The 20,981-nt window shown below is 46.3% G+C and overlaps 2 protein-coding genes across 2 annotated transcripts in view; both read right to left on the bottom strand.

Moving 5' to 3' along the window:
* Positions 1–1,588: 1,588 nt before the first annotated feature.
* LOC135398477 (uncharacterized) lies at positions 1,589–3,772 on the bottom strand. Its single transcript, XM_064629878.1, has 2 exons — positions 3,744–3,772; positions 1,589–2,347 (listed from the first exon to the last, which is right to left on the bottom strand). Exons 1-2 carry the CDS (start codon positions 3,770–3,772, stop codon positions 1,768–1,770), a joined length of 609 nt encoding a protein of 202 aa, XP_064485948.1. The 3' UTR covers positions 1,589–1,767.
* Positions 3,773–4,939: 1,167 nt separating this feature from the next.
* The window catches only part of LOC135396528 (mucin-2-like), a 110,587-nt gene continuing 94,545 nt past the window's right edge, over positions 4,940–20,981 (bottom strand). The window contains exon 6 of the mRNA XM_064627557.1: positions 4,940–5,278. Coding sequence (XP_064483627.1) covers positions 5,268–5,278 — 11 coding nt within the window. The 3' untranslated portion in view covers positions 4,940–5,267. The remainder of the gene's footprint in view (positions 5,279–20,981) is intronic.

The following is a 20,981-nucleotide window of genomic DNA, read 5'->3' as shown; positions in this document are numbered from 1 at the left end:
CACAAAAGCATACAGTGAATGACGAAACCCGGGTGTACGACCAGCTAAAGCTCAATAATAACTCTGTGCTTATGTAAAACAAACACAAAAAAGGAAATGTCCAATGAATCTGTACTAACGGGAAACGAGAGCATCGGTTATTTAGGCTGAGAAACCCTGGACATTCGTTGTGTCGGCAATTGTGTTAGCGTTCCTACAGTTACTCTTCACCCAGCCGTTGACTGTCTTCTATGAACTCTTCTGTTGTCATGATTCCTTGCTCCTGCCTGTAGTTGTGGTCACACTTTCCCTGTGCTCTTCTTCCCATTATTTGTGTAGTAAACACTGTGTGAGTTGTGTATATTAAACCTTAGCTGGTTTGAGCTACTTGTGATGGTGTTTTGTCTCTCTTGCATTTTTTTCCAAGCTTATGCTTCCTCAATGTGAATGTCACCCACACGCTATTTTGTCATTTGAGCATGATCTCCTTGATTAGCACTCATAAGGGAATTTTTCACTTTGCAGAAAACATACAAAGGGTAAAAAAACTGGGTCGAGCACAACAAGCTGGCCGTACTTCTGGGAACTGAATAGGTTTCTGAGTTGCCTTCCCATGAACGACTCGACACTAATACAAGAGGGTGGAACCAGCAGCAGTGTAGAACAGGTAACATGGTTCGCACTGGTCCTCGAAACCCTTAAGTGGAGTGGAATCTTAAAGTGCCATTTTGAAAGTCTGGAAAATGAGGAATATTTTACAGTCCTTGAAAGCTTTTGATTTTGCATCTTTTTCTTGTTCTCATGGAGCTGCTCGTGTCAACAGTTTTTGGGGAGTCAGAACTGTACCTTCGAAACCACAGGAATTAGCACTGTTTGCACTAAGATTCAGCAGCAATAAATAACGGCACCATATATTCTACTTCTGTATTTTTCAAAATTTTCTTTCTGTCATAGTACTTTTAAAGTTCAGTAGTTGTCAGTCACATCTGTGAACTGATATTGTGCAGTCCTCATGTATTCGCTCATGTGATACCTATAGCTTATAAATAATTCTGCAAAATATTGCAGATCCGGTCTTAAACTGTATTTTACATCCCATAAAAATCACAAGGTACTTCATCACTGAGAATAGTATTCGACACCCACTTCGAGAATTATAGTGTGGCCTCTATAACCAGTTACAGAGCAAGCCTGCAAGGCTAGTTGGTGTGCTCACCATTCGCCACGAAATGTCTGTGAATAAATTGTTAACTTCTGTTAGGTCAGTCAAGGGGGTGGTGTCAGCTATAATTCTCTTTCTGTTTGGTGTGTTAGGAGTGGGGCACCAACTGGAGGGTCTCTGATAAATTTTTCCTTGAATTTCTGCAGATTATCTGTCACATGGAAACTGGACACAGTTTTGAAAACACCGTAGGTGAGGCAAGCGTGGAGTCGGGAGCTTCAAGTTCTTCAAGCCCTTCACTCTCTTCAAGCTCACTAGATGGGCCATACTCAAGTGACGACCAGCCTATTACCCAGCCGAGCAGTGCCTCAGGAAGCAGCTCCACCACCAGACAGCCAGGTGGACGAAGACGGCGTTGCCCTGTGATATCTGACTTTCAAAAATCCCTGCTCGAGGAACACAGACTCCTGAGGGAGCAGTTCGACATTGCACACAAGGAAGAAATGGAGCTGAGAAAGAAGCAGATAAGACTACAAGAAAAGCTTTATGATGTACTCATAACCTTCTACAATAAAGACACGTGAATAAGAAAAAACATGGCTGAAGCTGAATTTTTCTGTGTCAGCTCAGTTCCTTTGTCTATAGTACTCAACCAAAGCCGATCTAACACTTGAACCTTCTCCAACTGCAGCTCCCGTCGTGTACGATGGCTGAGGGAATACCACATTGTCCTGCTGCAGTTCAGTCAGCCACTGCTGAGGGACGTCGTCACTGAAATATTCACAGATGTTGTTTAGTATGCAGCATGTTCGGATGACTAAGCGAGCATTGTTCACATCACAGTCCATCCTTTTTGCTGTGTACCGGAATCTGGCCTTCAGCCTTCCAAAGGCGTTTTCAACTATTCTTCTTGCTCGTGAGAGATGGTAGTTGAAATTTCGTTTATCATCAGTCAGTGTCGTGTTATGTCCAAATGGTTTGATCAGGTTTGCTGTTAAAGGAAAGGCCTGGTCGCAGAGTATTACAGGTGGAACTGCCGTTCCAGCTACCAAGGCAACTGGAGCTTGGAAAAGGGGACTGGCCACTATGTGGGACAGTTGTGACCTTCGGTAGACATGAGCATCATGACATCGTCCAGGGGCACCAACACTTATGTATCTAAACCGGTACTTGTGGTCCACCAGAGCCATGAGAATGATGCTGTACCTTCAAAAATGCAAACATGGAAGAAATGCTATAAAGGCGAACAAAACAAGATAATTTATAATGACAGGGGATATTGATAATGGCGATAAATGGATAGCAGTCAGCACCTGAACGAATACTGTTCTCAATTTTAATACATACAAAGGATAGACAGAAAAAAAGACATTACCAGCCTTTATAATTATGATAATCTATGTTGCATCATCCTTTGGTGGTGATACGGGAAAATGACAGCCGTCAAGGGCTCCTACGCCTTGAGGGAAATCGCACACTGCTTGGAATTCACGAATGTGGTTCTCCATTTCATCAGCTGTCATTATCTGGAGCCAGTCTCGTTCCAGAACAGCTATGACGGCATCGTAAAATTCCCTGTATATTCCGTTGACTGTCGAACGCCCAACAGCGAAGACATGCGCCACTGTCCTGTCTTCTGCCGATGAGCAGAGCTCTTAGAGAGCAATGGCGACAACCTTGTCAACTGGAATGGGTTCGCGCATGTTGGTGACTGTCCTCTCCAGAGCTGGTCGTAACCTCTCCACGATGAAGCAAAACGTTGAAGGGCTGACTCGGAAGGATTGCTTGAATATTTGATCACCAAGCCCAGGAACTGTGTCTTCAAACCACCTCTCATTCCTAACGAGAGTCCACATTTTCCTAGTTACAACTCTAGCAGGGAGTGAGGATGCCGCCAGCATAAAATTGTTCAGAAGCAGCTGGCGCTTGATCTTGTCAGACGCCCCCCTCGCCGCATCTACCTGGTTTTCGAGAGGGCATATAGAAGCTAAAAGCAAGCTTATTTCTTCCCTGGCGGTGTTCATACCGGTGGTTCCGCGTGGATATGGAAGGTGGATCCGCTGGAGCGTCGTCCACATTGAAAACACTTCGGCGCCCAATACTCTGGTCACCCCATTTCCGGTGGCGCTGCGCACCTGACAGGAAATGCCGCTATGAAAGGGAGATTGGCGCTGTCGTGTGTCACCGGCACAAACTTCTTTCACGAAGATGTCCTTTGGCGCTGTAAAGGACCCCTAACGGAAAGGAGTTCAAACGTGCCCGTGTGTCAGAGGTATCAGACGAGTGTTGATACAGTTTTTGCTCTTATGTGGCCAGAGAAGCATCCCGTGAAAGAGTGTGCATATCCACTAAACAAACTAGTTAGAACTAGCAGGCTACATAATGTTTTGACATGTTTTGTTCTATTCTCTAGCCACAGTGAGTCATTGGAGGCAGTGCTGCAGCACCAACAATCACTCATTGGAAGAAAGGAATGAGGTGGCCATCAACACCCTGCTGCCAGTTCAACACTCCTCAGTCACTACACAAGACGCCTGCTTGGCAGCAAAGTCAATCCAGTTTTAGACTGAGTTTTGTACGGTAGACTTTGTGTGTGGTTTACTGTGGATAAATGTTCATGCCGAGATCCATGTTGCTATCAATTATGGCACATTTCTGCATGAATGCATGCCAGCAGAACATGTAGCAGGACTAGTCATGGTCTAAAGTACGTCTAAGGGTGGCTAAAGTAAGGTACAGGAAGTGTATAAGCCTAGACCTGTCGCCTGAATGAAGGGATAAAATTGGTCTAGCTGTAGACTTCATGTCTAATACATGGTAAAGTGTCTGACCCTGTTCCAGACATCAGGTCAAAAGAATGTCTAAATCTTGGCTAGGTACATAGACATCGGATGTTCAGGGCTAGATGGCTAGGTGGCGTAACGTTAGACGTGTTATTTGACGCCTAGTGGACGGATACTTGACATTTGGTCTAGTGCCTAGACATTCTATAGACATTCCTTATCTCTTTTTTTAGACATCTACTAGCCCACCATGTGCTCCCTGGGCATCTATTTTTTTCTTCTTTTTTATGGGCACAGGCTGCCACCAACACACAGCTGGCATGAACACGAGTTAGACGCTTCCCAATTAGTGTGATGACTCATTGGATGATGCTGATTAATTTGAGGGGTCCCAATTAACTCTAATTAATTATCGTGTTTAAGGCTAGTTGTGAGTTGGCGGCAGTCTGTGTCCATTCCATACTACTAGCTTCGTATCTCAAAATTTCTTGTAAAGACCTTTCTATTAGGTTGATTTCGAATGGCACCGTATTTTTTCAAGAATCGTTAAAACATCATTTATGGTGCCAGACAATACGTAAAACCGTTTACTAAAATACGCATTGCACCATCGCGTGCAACAACCGGCGGTAAGCGCCAGGCCGACGCTTCACCACCACAACCTCAACGTAGAGATTCTGCTCTATGTGGTTGCAAGACTTCGGTTTCGTTCCGTTCACGCTCATCTCGTATCCGTTGGTGCTCCGTTGGCCGTATTCAGTTGGCAAAAGTTGTTCCATGCGGTTACCGCCTTAGTTGTAGGATGCGTGATTTCGCTCCATGTTTTGCTCAAACGACCACGCTCTCAGTCGGTTCGACCAATTGGCATTGGCATCGCGAAGCAAGATGGCGGCTGTTTGCATCAAGTGGAAAGTTGAGTTTTTGCTATGCAGCGCATGTTACAGTGGGATTGCCACGTGTGTTGACTGTTTCGGACAATGTGTATCATCATCACATGATCACACACATGCGGTGATAAATGCCAAAAGGATTTTAATACAGCTGTGCAATATACGAGAAGCAAAGAAATTACCTGGAAGACAAGTTACCTGAGTGCATTTCCCTTACAGGAACGCATCGTACCTTGCGCATTACAAAAAAGTGGGGGGGGGGGATGTTGACTAAGAACAACACCCAAGGACAACGTCTACATTTTCTCTCTGTAGGTTTACTCAAACTCAAGGCACGCATTTTCCGAATGAATTTGCACCAGCTCACTGACATCCTGTCCCAGTATCTTCCTGTTCAAACGAATACTTTATGAATGCTGTCGTTCACTGTCGTTCACTGGCCTCCAGGGAGTTTCACGTGGCATCTGCGAAATACAAAGAAATATTAGTTAAAGCAGTACAAACATTTTATATTTTTTTAGCTCGCCCAATAATCCTTCACATGAAACACCTTTGCGGGAGCCGTCAGCTACACTGTCGTCCCATTTTATTGTTTAATTTAGCTGGCGGGCAAACCAAACAAACGTCTGTGCATCACTTCTCAGGTCCTTGAAACACTAGATACGCCACGGCTCCTTTGGGCCCTTCGGGCTCGCATCGCAAAACACGTGCAAGGACTTAGTGAGCTCATCACGACTCGTTTTTCCGGGAGTCGTCGTGGAACTGTGATGCCTTGCACTAGTGAGAGGTCCTTACACCATTTGTCCCACTCATCATGAACTTCAGCAGATAGCGGTTGGTCCCATTCTATTCTGAGTTCCCAGAACTTCTGAAATAACACTTTCACAGTGGATACGATATGCGAGGAAGCATCGAAAATCATGGCGTTGGCGGGTGTAATAACTTGAGGCCGTGGTCTTAACCATTTATTCCAATTCCCAGGAACACAGATACAGTCACCCAAACATTCCAAAAACCCAACAGACGCTCTCGCGCCAGATCACATCGTCGTTGTCTTTCTCGTAACTTCTACAGCATAGACTATCACACCCCACCCCTTATTAGAAAACACACACTCGCACGTCATGCCACCGGTTAACACGATGTCCAGCAGTCCACACACAACTATTCCACCAGTCCGTCTTTAAACATATTGTAGTCTCTCAGGTTGCTTCCTCATTCTGCTTGAGCGACGTAGTGGTAACGCCGGAGCAACATTCGTCTCAGGAACGACAGGTGTATTCACAGGTGTTCCTTGTTCTGGTTCCGGCTCACGAAATTCGGGCCGAAAACACTGCTCATCACCATGCAACCTCAGATGATTCGCATGACAAGATGGAACATTCTCCCCTACTTTCACCAGATATGTCACGTCGGACATCACCCTGATCACCTTTCCTGGCCACCAGTTTATTTTTTTCTCTTCTTCATTTCTTACGCTTTTCATGTTGACGTCTTGACCACAGACGAACACCCGAGACTTCCCCCGTCTCTGATCAGCCTTCACTTTGTTGTGTGCTGTCCTTTCTGCAAATTTTGTCAACGAGTTCGGTTTTAGCATCGATAATCTTGTGCGTACATGACGCCTCAGAAAGATCTCACTCGGTGACTTTTCCGTAAATGTGTGAGGTGTTGCTCTATACGCAAACAGGAAATTGTCAATCTGGTGTTGCAAGGTGCGTTTTTTTCCCTTAGCATTATCTTCACAGCGTGCCTTTAACAAACCTTTTTTTACCGACTGCACTACTCTCTCAACAGCTCCATTGGACTGCGGATGATAAGGAGGGGTACAGACGTGCTTTACTCCATTCTCATGCAAGGAGGTTTTGAACTCATTTGACCGAAATTGCGGTCCATTATCTGTTACTCCCTCAACAGGAAGCCCATACGCGGAGAAACATGTCCTGACAGCCTCAACGGTTTGCTCTGCTGTCGTCGATGTCATTATCTTGACCTCGACCCACTTTGAGTAAGTATCCACGATTATCAAGAGGGATTTCCCTTTTACGTCCGCAAAATCAATATGTATCCGCTCCCAAACGTTGCTTGCAAGTGGCCAAGGCTCTAAGGGCACGCACTGAATGGATTTTTGCACGCCTTGGCAAATGTTGCACTCCTTGACTAGTTTTTCCAAGTCTCCATCCATATTAGGCCACCATACCCAGCTTCGTGCTAACATTTTTGCTCTACTTATGCCAGGATGCTCCTCGTGCATCAAGCTTAACACTGCATGTCGAAGCGAATGTGGAATAATCACTCGATTGTTCCACAAAATACATCCCTGGTCAGTACACAATTCATAACGACGTACAAAATATGGCCTGTACTCTTCGTTTACTCTCTTCTGGCCATCCACACATTACCAGGTCATACACTTTGCTCAATACAACATCATTTCTAGTTTCTAGTTCCACCTCGTGAGCTGTGAAGGGTATTTCAGTAAATGGAGAAAAGTAATTCACGAATTCTTTCATTGTTTCGTTTTCCGGCAAGGGTAACCGCGACAAACAGTCTGCATGGCTTATTTCACGACCCTTCTTGTATTTGATCTCATAGTCATAGCCATGATCAGATTTATCCATCTTTGAATTCTGGCGGCTGCCACTTCGCATTAAAGATCTGCATGAGCGGTTGATGATCCGTCACTATTTCACAATGACGACCATAAAGATACTCGTGGTATTTCTTTACGCCAAATATTATGGCTAAGCCCTCTCTTTCAATGTGGGCGTAGTTACGCTCAGCACCGGTGAAAGTCCGTGAAGCAAACACAATTGGCCTGTCAGTTTCGCCGTCATACTGTGATAATACGACCCCAAGGCCGTAGGATGACGCGTCACAGGTCACTTTCAGTGGCTTTTTACTGTCGTATAATGCAAGAACTTGACTATTCTGCAACAACTCTTTTGCCCTTTTGGAACAGTTTTCACAGTCTGCTGACCATTGCCATTGTGCATTCTTTTTCAGGAGCTTGTACAGCGGTTCAAGCACAGTCGCAGCGTTTGGCAGAAACCTTGAATAAAAATTCGAGAGCCCTAAGAAAGCCTTGAACTCTGTTACTTGGTGTGGGAGCTTCCCGGATGGCTTTCAGCTTATCTGAAGTGGGACGAAGGCCATCCTTATCTATTTCACGACCCAAGTATGTGACTTTGGACCGAAAAAACTGACACTTGTCACTGTTAACCTTGATTCCGTGATTTCTGAGCCTTTCCAAGACTTTTTCTGTCCGTTCTACGCACTCATGACGATCTCGACCTGCAATCAAAACGTCGTCCAAGTAGCAGGCGACACCCTGTAAGCCTGTTGTGATTTGGTCCATTACAGACTGGAAAATGGACAGCGCGCTTGCAATACCGAATGGTAGTCGGTTCATGCGAAGAAGTCCCAAACTAGTGTTTACCGTTAACAGCTCACGACTGGTTTCGTCAACTTCCAACTGTAAGTACGGCTTAGATAAATCGAGAACAGTAAAATGTGTTCCACCACACAACGACGCAAAAACGTCCTCAGGTAACGGTAATGGGTAATGTGCAACAGTGATAGCTGGATTAACAGTCACACGATAGCCCCGGCATAATCTCACACCATTGCCTCCGTTCTTTGGCACTACAACCAACGGTGTAGCCCACTGACTCTGCTGCACAGGACTTATGACACCCTCTGTTTCAAGTTCGCGCAGCTCTTTTTCGACTTTATCACGCAGAGCATACGGTACAGGACGCGCTGTACAGAATACTGGGCGTGCTCCTTCCTTCAATACAATAGATGCGCTGAAATTCTTTATCACACCCGTGTTTTTCGTGAACACATCCCTGTAGGATTTAACCATCCCCTTTTCATTGACGGTGTTAACATTCGCTATCTGGGGCCAGTTTAACCCTAGATGCCTCAACCAACCACGTCCAAGAAGCGTTGGCATGCGGCTCTTGCCCCTATTCTTAGCAATCAGCAGTGGCAATTCATAGGCATTTCCATTGTGCATGACTTCTACGTCCACACAGCCTTTAACAGGTACGGTACTACCATTGTAGGTTCGCAACGTTGTTTGCACTTGCCTGTATTGCACGTAGCCGAAATGCCTCTTCGCTTCTTTTTCAGACATCAAGGACACGGCTGACCCAGTGTCTACTTGCATTGGAATATTGTTTCCGTTTATATCTAACTCGACCATAAATGGCTCATTTCGTTGGCCAGTTACATTGTGCAATTCGAGCTCGTGCAGACTGGTCGATTCGACATACTTCATGTCACACTTAGTTCTACACATTGACGCCAAATGTCCTCTCTTAGAACAGGAGAAGCATTTTGCCTTACGATGAGGGCACTTGGCTGGCGAATGTTGAAATCCACATCTGTAGCACGACGATGGGTCTTTTTTCCGACCAGAGAGTCTATTTCCACCCTTCATTCCTTTCCGTGGACGATTTCCTCCTTTCGTGTTCTCTTGACCTTGCCACATTGTGTCCACTTCCTGCGGCGTCTTGCCGGATGGCCGTAGAACCATCTCTTTCAACTGCCCTTCGGTAGCTTCCATTGCAGACGCCTTGGTGGAGGCATTTTCCCATGTCAATTCCTTGCCGTCCTCAACAGCTATCAGCCGACAGCGTACGGCCTCTTTCCGTATTCCACTAACGAGCTGGTCTTGCAAAGCGCCGTTCAGGAATGTTCCGAAATTGCATGTTCGGGCTAACCTCTTCAATTCGACAATGAAGTCTTCCACCGGCTCTTCACTCTGCTGAACACGCTTGTGGAAGGCATATCTCTCTGCTACCACAGATCGGCGTGGCTTATAGTGTTTACTCAACACTTCTTTCATTTCATCGTAGCTCTTGGTTTCAGGCGTCGCAGGAAATAGCAAATTCCTTAACGTGACGTACGCGTCATCACCTAAAACCGTTACGAACATGTCCTTCTTTGTGGATGCCGCCAGACCATTAACTCGCGCAAACGCCTCAAAACGCTCGACGTATATTTCAAAATTTCCCGTCTTTGGGCAGAATTCGGACATTCGTCCGATGAGTGGCTGACCGCTTACTTGGTTGACGTGTTCGATTGCTCTATCCTCGTGACCTTCCATTTCGATACCTCATTCCCCGAGCCTCTTCATGTCTGGAAGGCCTCCCGGCGCTGTAGATCTCATCTTCCGTCGCCAGTGTAATAACTTGAGACCGTGGTCTTAACCATTTATTCCAAGTCCCAGGAACACAGATACAGTTATCCAAACATTCCAAAAACCCAGCGGACGCTCTCGCGCCAGATCACATCGTCGTTGTCTTTCTCGTAACTTCTATAGCACAGACTATCACAGCGGGGATGCGACTACGCAAATGGGTCGCCAACGAAGGTCATCTAGATGTTTTCATGAAGAACAGCCTGCTGGAAGAGTCCTTCGTTCAGCTAGGAGACTCGACAACACAAAAGGTGCTGGGAGTCGATGGTATCCCGAAGCAGATGAATTCGTGTTCCACATTACATCACTAATCGGCTCAGTACGTTCTCTCGCGGGGGAGTGGGGCCGTTGGAACGCTAGCGTGTACGGCGAGCAGTGTTGTACAAAGCGGCGCAACTAGTAGCGCCGCTACCATATTCGCTACTTTTTCCAGTAGCGATCGCGCTACATTTTAAATTGGTAACGGGAAAAGATTTCCGCTACAAATACGAGTAGCGGCGGACTATTTCTCCGGTATTTTTCATAATATAGAAGACGTGGAACACAGAGAGAAAAAAACTGCGATAACGATGAAGCAGAATTTCTTCTTTTCATTCCTTTTAGTTACTTGTTAATCAGTCAGACTGATGTGTCGATCTCCCTCAATTTCAATAACTTTTATAAGCTAGGCGCAATTGAATAGTTAGGAATATAATTTGTGTTATTCTGTGCATTTTCTAACTTTTTAGCTCACATTTGCGAAACACACACAGGTATGTATAACCATAGATCGAGAAGTTACCCGTCAAAAAGAACTCGTTACGAGTTAAGTTACCGCGTGAAAAATGTAGCTAAGTTAATAACGAAGTCTGAAATGTAACTCGCAGTTACGGAGTTACTGAAAAAAAAAAAAAAAGAACGAGTTACTTTAAATTTACTTCGGATACAGAATAGCAGTACACAGGTGCAGCGCGCGTGAACAGTTCAGTTCGACTTTGAGTTTCTTTCGGAGGAGTGCAACACGCTTAGATCATGATGGGAATTATTGTTCTTAGGCTGGAACACAGAGAAGCGATAATTACATACAAAACCGCTAAAACTAGTGCTAAAAACACGAAGAACGAAACAGGACGCACGCACGGATTTTATCATGTGTGACCAACAGGCCCAAATTGGTACTTTATTCAACTGCATACAAACTCTCAAGTGCCTAAGAAATTAATGATGAAAGAAGGAAGTCACTGAAAGGGTTAGCCAGCTGTAGGACTTGAACCCACATCATCTGGATTACCGGTTCAGGGCTCTACCAATAGACCTCTCCCTGTATGTAAACAGAGCACGTCATAGTGTTTGACAGCGCCACCAATTTGGTAGGGTTGAACTAGATTCAAAGCTATGGGCGAACAAGGTCACGCCCGAAAGCCACGGCCTTGAGGGGATTACGATGGTCTCTGAAAGGGACGCGTCCTTCGGACCTACTTTTCTTTGAATAGGAGGCAACGAACAAGTGCCTAATCGTAGAACCCAGCCCTCCCCTTCCGATTCGTTTCGGTTTCAGTCTGTCCACCAACGTCATGATGACGTTTCTCAGGTAGAGGTCTATTGAGCTAAGCTATGACACCTCCTCTGCGACTTCCAAGGGTGCGTCATCTGAAGGGACAAACCAACCATTCTTTAAGAGTAAACTCGCCAAGACGGAAGCCGCTGCCCGCTAGCGAGTGCCAGGAAAATCAATGTGCGCGGCCGACTAAGAGAAGCGAATCAACGCTGCCACCACCGAAAAATTAGATTACTAAAATATCGCTAAAATTGACAGGGAAAGCCCGTGAATCGTGGCTATTGCTAATGCATCTTCGTTTTATGGCATAAAATGCCATGAAAGAACCCAAGAGAAAGCAAGACAATAAGTGGACGTGCGTGAAAAGCGAAGTAACTAAATGTAAGTAACTTGTAACTTAGCTCAAGTTACTTCGGCAAAGCTACCTGAAAAAGAAACGAGTTCCTCTGAAAGTGACCACGGCACAAAAGTACCGAGTTAAGTTATTTATAAGTTACGAAAAAAAAAAGGAACTTAGTTACAGTAACGAGTTACCTCGAACTCTGTGTATAACATACTGCATAATATTGGCTACTATCTACAAAGTTCCGTCATACACTCAGTTGCTAATTGCATGCTAAAGCTAGTGTGAGCGTGTTGATAGCACATTTAAAACTGTGTTTTGCAGTCGAAATATGGCAGCCGTCGAAAAAGCCAGACAGCGGCGGGATCTGAACCACACATCTCTCGATTACCGGTCGAGCGCCTTTACCAATTCGACCACGCTGGCATCCGCTTTCCGACGACTTGCCTGGGGGCCTCATTTGACTGACGGCACACACATTCACTCTCACATTCTCTCCCACAGTTCTTCTTTCACGCAGAACATTCATACGACACAAGTACGAGGCACGGCATCTGGTGAACATGATGGAAAGTAATTGTTCTGAGGCTGGAACATACAAAGGGACAAACACAACACAGGCATCAAGGTGCCAGGGGACATTCAACTGTTCATGTCCCTCGGCACCTTGAGGCCTGTGTTGTGTTTGTCCCTTCGTATGTTCCAGCCTCAGAACAATTACTTTCCATCATGTGTTTTGCATGGTTTTCCAGCTTTATTGTTCGGAGCAGATAAACAAAGCGTCGTGTCTTTTAGAACAGGAATACGAAAATATATCGGAAACACAATGAGATATCGCTATAGTCATTCATTGCACTCTATACGTACCGCCGACTTTGCTTTAAAGGGACTCTGACCAGAAACTGTGGGAGCTCTTTCGTACTTGCAGTCGATAAAGCGCCCAACAAGGACTCTCCATGCGAAAATTCATGCATTAAAACCCCACGGTTTCTGTAAACTCGAATTTTAAACATTCGACTTCATCCGAGTGTCAAACCGAGAAAACATACATTTATATAAAATACCCCACCCCGGCCCACCATCAAGATGACGTCAACACGTGGGCCACTGCCAACACCCATAATTGGCTCAAACGCGTCACGTGGTCACGCAATACCTGTCAGTTTCCTTCATGAAATGGCATTTATATGTTAATTTTTTTTATACATAGCCTCAAAAACAAAAATATACCCTACATTTATCACCTGCAATAGGTTCTACGATTTTCTTTTCAATCTGTGCACGGCGTTCCATATGCTTCCGTATCCGGTCAGCTGGAATGGATGCCGTATGACGACGAGCTTGCGAACTCTTATGACTCCTGGCTCATCCTGTTTTTTTCGGGTCATTGGATTAGTGTTGGAGTTGATCGCCATATTCGGAACATTTCACCTATCATTGCGGTGTGCTGTTCTTGATCTGCTGCGAAGCAACGAACCGCAACGGCAGTGACTCGCCTCAGCGAAATTCTGTCTGCTGCATCTCAAAGGAGCATCGCCCCCCCCCCCCCCCACACCTCATGATACCGTCACCTAAACCTTCATCTAAAGAAACCGACTGTGCTCTCGTGTCGTCCTAAGGGAAAAGTAGTTTCAACAAGGTTAGCACATTTATTTTTCAGTTCCAAGTCTACGCACTGAAAACCATGCAAGTGCAGCCGATCATTCTCGTAGCTGTTGTGTAACGCGTATGCTTTCTTGCGCATCACACAGAACCCTCCGCTTTTTCAACCCAGTTATCCTTATGTGATCGTTCTGATGGCTTCTTACTAGGCTATGCCGCTCTGAAGCATTGAGATGACGAAGCGTCGTGGTGGCTGCACCTCTGCTTTCCAAACATGAAACAGTCATTCCACACTGAACAGTCATTCCACACTTCCGGCTTTGTATCGAGTCTGACAAATCCGACAGACTTGGACTGCCCTTTTCAAAAAAGTTTGAAATGTAAGTATATGTATATTAGTTTGACATATCCACCACATATTGAGTGTGTGTATCATTGTACTTTATATGCTACAGCATATCAGCGTACGTTATTATACAATACCTGGTGCGGCAAACTCTACATCAGTCACACAATGCCAACAATAGTTTCTGCCTTTTCTTCAACTGCTTATTTTTATCGTATCATGTTTTTGTCTATATCTCAATTTACCAACCAACCAAATATAATATTTTAGTATAATAGTATGATTTTTAACAAGTCAGTTTTACTATGGTTTTGGTGCACTATAGCCCGAGTTGCTTATACGCCATTAAATTAAATCACCACCATCATCTTCAACTGCCATTATTCAATTCAAATGCCAGGTCTCAGTTGGATACAATGATATGGCGAGACATATTTTTTGCTTTCATTCTGGAATTGCTGATTTCAGAAGAATAGTCACTGTGCAGTATGTTTTCGTTTTCGGAAACATCAAGCCAAACACTTTTCTTTCAGAGCATCCGTTATGCACCTGCATTTCAATTCCAATCTGCATTACAAGAATGACAGACCACTCAACAGCGATGAACATTTGAAGGTGAAAGAGCAGGAACGAAGATTCGTTAATCTGTGTGAAAGGTGCTTTGTATTGTCATAGCCGCTTAAGAACAAGACATGACAGGTCGTGCAACCTGAACTGGTAGCGCCTAGAACCAGAAGAAGAATGTCTTCCGGTCGGGGCCTTCTTTTATTTACTCAGACGGGAAGCACTGCGCATGACGCAACAGCGCCCTTGACAATTATTATCAGGAACAACATGCCCGCCCAAACAAGATATGAGCAGGTAGCAACCCTAGATACAATCATCCGATATGACAACCCTTCCCCCCATAACAAACACAAGAAAACAAAACAGTTAAGAAGATCAACAAATTTCAAATTATGGCACTCAAACTGACGATAAACATGAAGCATACAATTCTATGCACTATATTTAACAACAGGACGCCGAACTCGACTAAGTGGCGGTGTAGCGGTTCTGTCCTCTGGCGTACCCTCCGACGTAGCAGAAGAGCCCAACTGGGACTGCTCCGGTATATACCTTGACCCTTGATCCGGCGGTGGTGGCGATCCAACGGGAAGCCCCGCTGCGCTCGATGGTAACTGCTCCAACATCAGGGATGGGACACTCCCATTGATCGCAATGGGGACGTTTTTCGGACAGCAGCAGCGCCATATACGACCCCAGTGGTTGCAAGACCAATTCTGCGCATGCGCATTCGCTATGATCTTGGATAAGGAGGCGGGTACCGCATTCGTCCGAGGACACTGTTTTTCATGCTTATCCAACATGGCGGAGAGCTCTGCGGCCTCTCCGGTGCTGCGGTTCTGTGCCTTTCATTAATTATTCTACTGGTTTACGAGATATTGCAACGGAAACACTGTATTCATCAAGCTTATTCATAGATATGCAAATATGATGTCACCAGTTTTATCGAAATCGCTGCGCAGGCATTGCAAAAAAGTATAATTACAGAGTTAACAAACACATCACAGGGTTTCTTTGTAACAAGCCTCTTCTGGAGGAGGCATGCTTTGTGACTTGCTTTCCAGTATCATGAAGCTTGGCTTTCAAGCAGTCTTTATATATTTCCCAGGTTCTTTGGCATGTCAATGTGGATTTCCGTACGTACACAACGCTTCAGGGAAGGCAGTTTCGGTGTTCTGCACCTCGAAGGACCTGAAAATAATCGATCAAATGTGAATCCTGCAATTCCGGTTTCTGCACGTACTAACTACCTTCACGGAGATACGAGTATTCTTATTCTTACCAGTGCGCTTTTGCTTGGCGTATATCCGTGTATCCGGATCTGGTGTCTATCACATCTGTGCAATACAAAATCGCACAACAGTTCAGGCACCCACCCAGGCACATTCACCATAACTCATAATATTTCTACGGTTGCTTACTTTGAAAAATAAAGGTTGATACAAAGAGCACACTAACGCACCAGCTTCCACCTTCCGTTGCTGCCACTCCAACGATCAACGGTTCAAAGCTCGCGCTCAAAGTTTCGGATTGCTTGCTGGCGGTTGAAGGAATGTGACCACGTGACACACACATTCTAAATCGAAGAGAACGAGTTTACTCAAAGAAACTTAGGCTCGCACTTTGTCCAGTTGTTGTAGAAGAAGTACACCTATTAAGTCGGGTTTTGTTTCCATGATGAAGTCTTGCGAAGTGATGGCGCCCGAATCGATACTAGCGTGGCGACACTTGGCGCGGCCGCGAAACTCTCGCAGTGGCCCCCCTGTGGTTGTATGTTCACTAGTAGACTCACTGGTACCTTCTGGTCCCCTGAAGTGTTCCGTGGATGCTTCCTGCGATCCACAACGCAAGTGGTCTTGGTGACGGGTTCAGGTAAGACCACCAGGCCGTTGGACTACGGCTGACTGCGATCTTGAAGTCCGAGTGACCACAGCAGGAACCCACGGCGGTCCAGGCCTAAAATTTCTTGCAAATACAGCATCACCAGGCTCGTAATCACTTGGCATACGAGCGTTCGTGTCATGATGCAATTTGCTGTACAGCTGCTTAGTGACACTTTGTCGCGTAGATTAGGATGTAGTAGATCCATCGCAGTTCTGAGCTTCCTCCCATATAACAGTTCTCCTGGGGCAATCCGGTCAATTCATGTGCCGTAGTTCGGTAGCTGAAAAGGGCTCTAGCTAGCTGTGTCTTGAAGTCGCCAGTGCGTGTCTTCTTCAACGTATTCTTGAGGATCTGAACAACTCGTTCTCCAGCCCCATCTGAGGCTCGGTGATACGGAGGAACTAAAAGTCGTCTTACTCCGTTGCGGTTGAGAAAGTCGGCATAGGCTCCCGACACAAACGCCGGACCATTGTCAGACACGATAACGTCCGGCAATCCATGCCTTGCGAAAATGGAGCGCAGGCAGGAGACTGTCGCTTCCGCTGAAGGTGAATACACCACTTCAGCCTCTACCCACTTAGAAAAGGCAACTACTACAATAAAGAAATTATGACCTTTAAAGGGCCATGCGAAGTCGACGTGTAATCGCGACCAGGGCTTTTCTGGAAACGACCAAGGGTTCAGGGAAACCCGTCTCGATTCGCGTTGCCATTCTTGGCATACGGTGCATCCTTGAACTTTAGCAACGATGTCTCGTTCAATCGTCTCCCACCAGATGTGGCTGCGGGCCACTGTCTTCATCTTCGTGATCCCCGGATGGCCCTCATGCAGTACATCCAGGACTCGGGACCGCAATGCTTGAGGAACAAGGACACGACTTCCTAAAAGAACGCAGTCCTCTTGTACGCTTAGCTCATCAAAATGCCTCTTATAAAGCTTGACGTCGTCGCCATCGGGTAACTCACCTCCCGATATAAGAGTACGATGAATCCTGGACAGCAGCCAATCCTTACTTGTTCCCTTGGCGACTGCAGACGCTGACAAAAGCCCTGGATACGTTTTCTCCAGTAGGAGCACCTCCATTGGCCGCTCCACGTGGAATTGCTCACTACATAACGGCAGACGGCTTAACCCGTCAGCGTGTGCGATCCGCTTCCCTTGACGGTACATCAACCTATACGTGTACGATGAAAGCATTAACGCCCAGCGAATGAGTCTCGGTGAGCTTCTCTCAGGCACGGGCTTGTCGTGAGCTAAGAGTCCCAGTAGAGGCTTATGATCAGTAACGATTTCGAAAGGATGGCCCCACAGGATGGTACTGGTGGTACAGGAAAGGATGGTACTGGTGGAACTTCAACACTCCAAAGAGGACCACCACCGCCTCTCCGGAGGTTTTTGAATATATAGAGCTTTGGAAAATTCAAATTTTTGCTGTGTTCGAGAATTCTTGTTGTGTCGTCCTTCTTCCCTCCTCGTCTCGGGTTCCGCCTCTCTCATCATGCACCAGCTGTCACCGCCCTGTCACTTCTTTCGCTCCCTGTCTAGTTGGCTGTAACTGCGTTCCGCCGGAACCAAGCTTCTCGACGCAAACGCAATGGGCCGCTCTTCTCCACAGTCTTCACGATGAGCTAGTACAGCGCCCACGCCGTACGGTGACGCATCGCAAACCAATACCAGTGGCTTGTTGGGGTCAAAATGAACTAGAACATCAGCTGATGTCAACAGTTCCTTGCTCCTGTCAAATGCGTACTGTTGCTCGGCACTCCATTTCCACTGGACCCCGATTCCTATAGTTTGTTGAGAGGATGCAGCACGGTTGACAACCCCGGAAGGAACTTCCTGTACTAATTAACTAGTCCTAGGTAACTCTGTAACAGTTTAGCATCAGTCGGCACTGGTACTTGGATAACAGCTTCAACCTTGCTCTTGTCAGGGTGAATGCAAGCTTCAGTGATTACGTGTCCCAAGTAATGCACTTTCGGAGCCATGAAGACGCATTTGTCCAACTTCAGCCGTAACCCGACGCCTTCAAGTCGTGTCAACACACTATCCAAATTTTTCATGTGATCGTCATCATCCTTCCCAGTAACCAGGATATCAAAGTAGACCACCACTGGAATACTGCAGGCGCAGTTGAAACTACAAACGGGAGCCGCGTGAAACGATATAGTCCTTTTGGCGTATTGATAGTGACTAAACTTTTTGATTCTTCGTCCAGCAGTATCTGCTGATAAGAATCTTTCAGGTCCCGCCTGGTAAACTTCTTCCCTCCGGCTAGCTTGACAAACAATTCTTCAACCCGGGGAATCGGGTACTTTTCAGGGATTGAAACAGGATTCACAGTGACTTTAAAGTCACCGCAGATCCTGACTCGTCCGTCCCGCTTCACAACTGGTACGATAGGTGCCGCCCAACCTGACGATGAGACAGATTCAATGATACCATGACGCTCCATGCGTTGCAGTTCCTCAGCCACTCGGTCTTGACGTGCAAATGGGACCGACCGTGCCTTGAAGAACCTAGGATTAACACCGTCCTGAATACGTAGCTTCACCTTAACTCACTTCAAGGTACCCAGGGTATCCGAGAACACGGCATTATGCTTGACAATGACATCTTCAACTTTTGAAACTGCACAAATACGCTCTGGTCCTGCCCTTAGTGTAATATCGAAGGCGTTCATCCAAGTGCGACCAAAAAGGTTGGGGCACGAACCAGGTGCTACGAATAAAGACAAACGTTGTTCTTTGTCTTTATACTTGACTTGTACATCGAGGCGATCTCTCACCGGTGTGAGTTCGCCGGAATAACTTCTAAGCAATACGTCGAAAGTCTGGAATTTCGCTTGGGGTAGCGCTCGACGCAAACGTTTTCACTAATGATAGACACCCCAGCTCCTGTGTCTAATTCCATTTCGAGAGGAATGCCGTCTAGACTGACATTTTGTCCGAAACGACGAGCTGTCGTTCGACGCAGTCCAAAGATCGTGCACTGGAGGCATAAACGTCGGTTCCTCTTCTTGCGCTGGATGCTGGACCTTCGACGGAATGCACTTTCCTCTTCCGGCCTCGGTGGCTCAGTCGGTAGCGTGTTCACCTTCTGATTCCGAGATCGCGGGTTCGAACCCGGCCGAGGACGCGAGCAACTTGGTGGCAGGGTACAAGTTGCTTAGACACGCCGTCTTCCGCGAGGGACGTTAAATACGGGGTGCCGTGTGATGAGCTTTCATCGCACGTTAAAGAACCCTCAGGTGGGCAAAAGCAATCCACAGACCGACCGCTGTGGCGTCGCTCATGATCTCAGTTGTCTCGCGACGTAAACACCCAATTATTATTATTACTTTCCTCTTCCCGCCTGTATCTTTCGAAGTCGCTTTAGATTTACTTCCTTGTTCCTTCTTTTTGCATCCCTTCGTTCGACACACTTTAGCAAGGTGCCCTTTTTTTCCCGCAACTATGGCAGATGGTATCGCAATGCTTGCATTGTGTTGCAAAGTGCTTTCCGCCGCAGCGATAGCACGCCACGGACGCGTGCTTATCTTTTACGAAATTGGCAGACATTCGTTCTGAATTTGTTGACAACACTCTCGAATCCTTACGACCAGCTTCGATAGCAATGACTGTTTTGTTTGCCAGGTCAAACGTAAGTTCTGGAATTTCCAACAACCGTCTCTGCATTTGCGCATCGTTGATCCCGCAAACAATTCTGTCTCGCAGCATACTGTCTCGAAATGTGCCGTATTCACAATCTTCCGAAAGTCTGTTTAACGACGCAATAAAATCATTGACTGCCTCACCCTCTTGACGAGCTCCTTGCAGCACAAGCACTCGATCTCCTTCGGCATTATGACACACCAGCCGCACCGGCACCATAAACAGCAAGTGCGCATTAAATATCAGGGCACGAAATTTCAGAGAACGATTACATGTTCGATCACAGTGTGCGTTAGAAAGCTGATCGTTACCTGGCTGTCGAAGACAGGCGACTGATGCTCTTTGCTTCATCTGTGACCGATGTTCGTAGAGCTCTAACTTCGCCTCGTATTCGCGGCATCGGCGACGTTTCGAAAGCAAGGCTACCGAGCTGTTCAGCACGCATGATTTCCTTCTCGATCGCAGAAAGGTCAGAAAAAAGTTCCGGGCTCGAAGTCCGCATTTCTTGCTTCGACGTCCACATTGAAGATCGCTTTCCGGACGGATGCCGCCGCTCTCACAAACTCACTAACAACAGAACTTCCGGTCCGGGCGCCCAATGAAACATGGACCTCGTGCTTTCGTCACGCACACGGAAATTGAGGGATGTCCACTACAAAGAGGCTAGATTTCGGCTCCGATTGCGCGAGTTGAGAAGGAAAAGCGAAGCCGGTTTTCAGCTCCCCGTTTGGCGAACTTTGCCGCCGCGCACAGCCAAAATATTTCGCGTGTATCTTGGAGGCATATTATACCTTCGTAATAGATGCAAACGAAAGATTTGTCGAACATCTGGTCAGAGTCCCTTTAACGTGTTGTGCCTCAGGTGAAGCATTTCTGGCGAGATAGATTTACCTAAGCTTACACAGGTTGACCGAACGCGGTCTAGTAAATTTTCTCACATTACATACGTCACACTGTGGGTATATGAGGCACACAAAGTGAGTAAATAATAATATTATCCGGGAGTCAGTGTACGCCAACAGGCTT

The sequence above is a fragment of the Ornithodoros turicata genome, chromosome 6, assembly GCF_037126465.1.
Source record: "Ornithodoros turicata isolate Travis chromosome 6, ASM3712646v1, whole genome shotgun sequence".
In the NCBI taxonomy this organism is placed as follows: Eukaryota; Metazoa; Arthropoda; class Arachnida; order Ixodida; family Argasidae; genus Ornithodoros; species Ornithodoros turicata.
This window is presented reverse-complemented; position numbering and strand designations above follow the sequence as displayed.

Excerpts from the sequence above, each read along its gene's own strand:
- LOC135398477 (XM_064629878.1), bottom strand. The coding sequence starts at position 3,772 with ATGGATCTCGGCATGAACATTTATCCACA. Across the intron at positions 2,348-3,743 it reads GGCATGAACATTTATCCACA|GTACAGCATCATTCTCATGG; the intron begins GTAAACCACACA and ends GCATTTTTGAAG.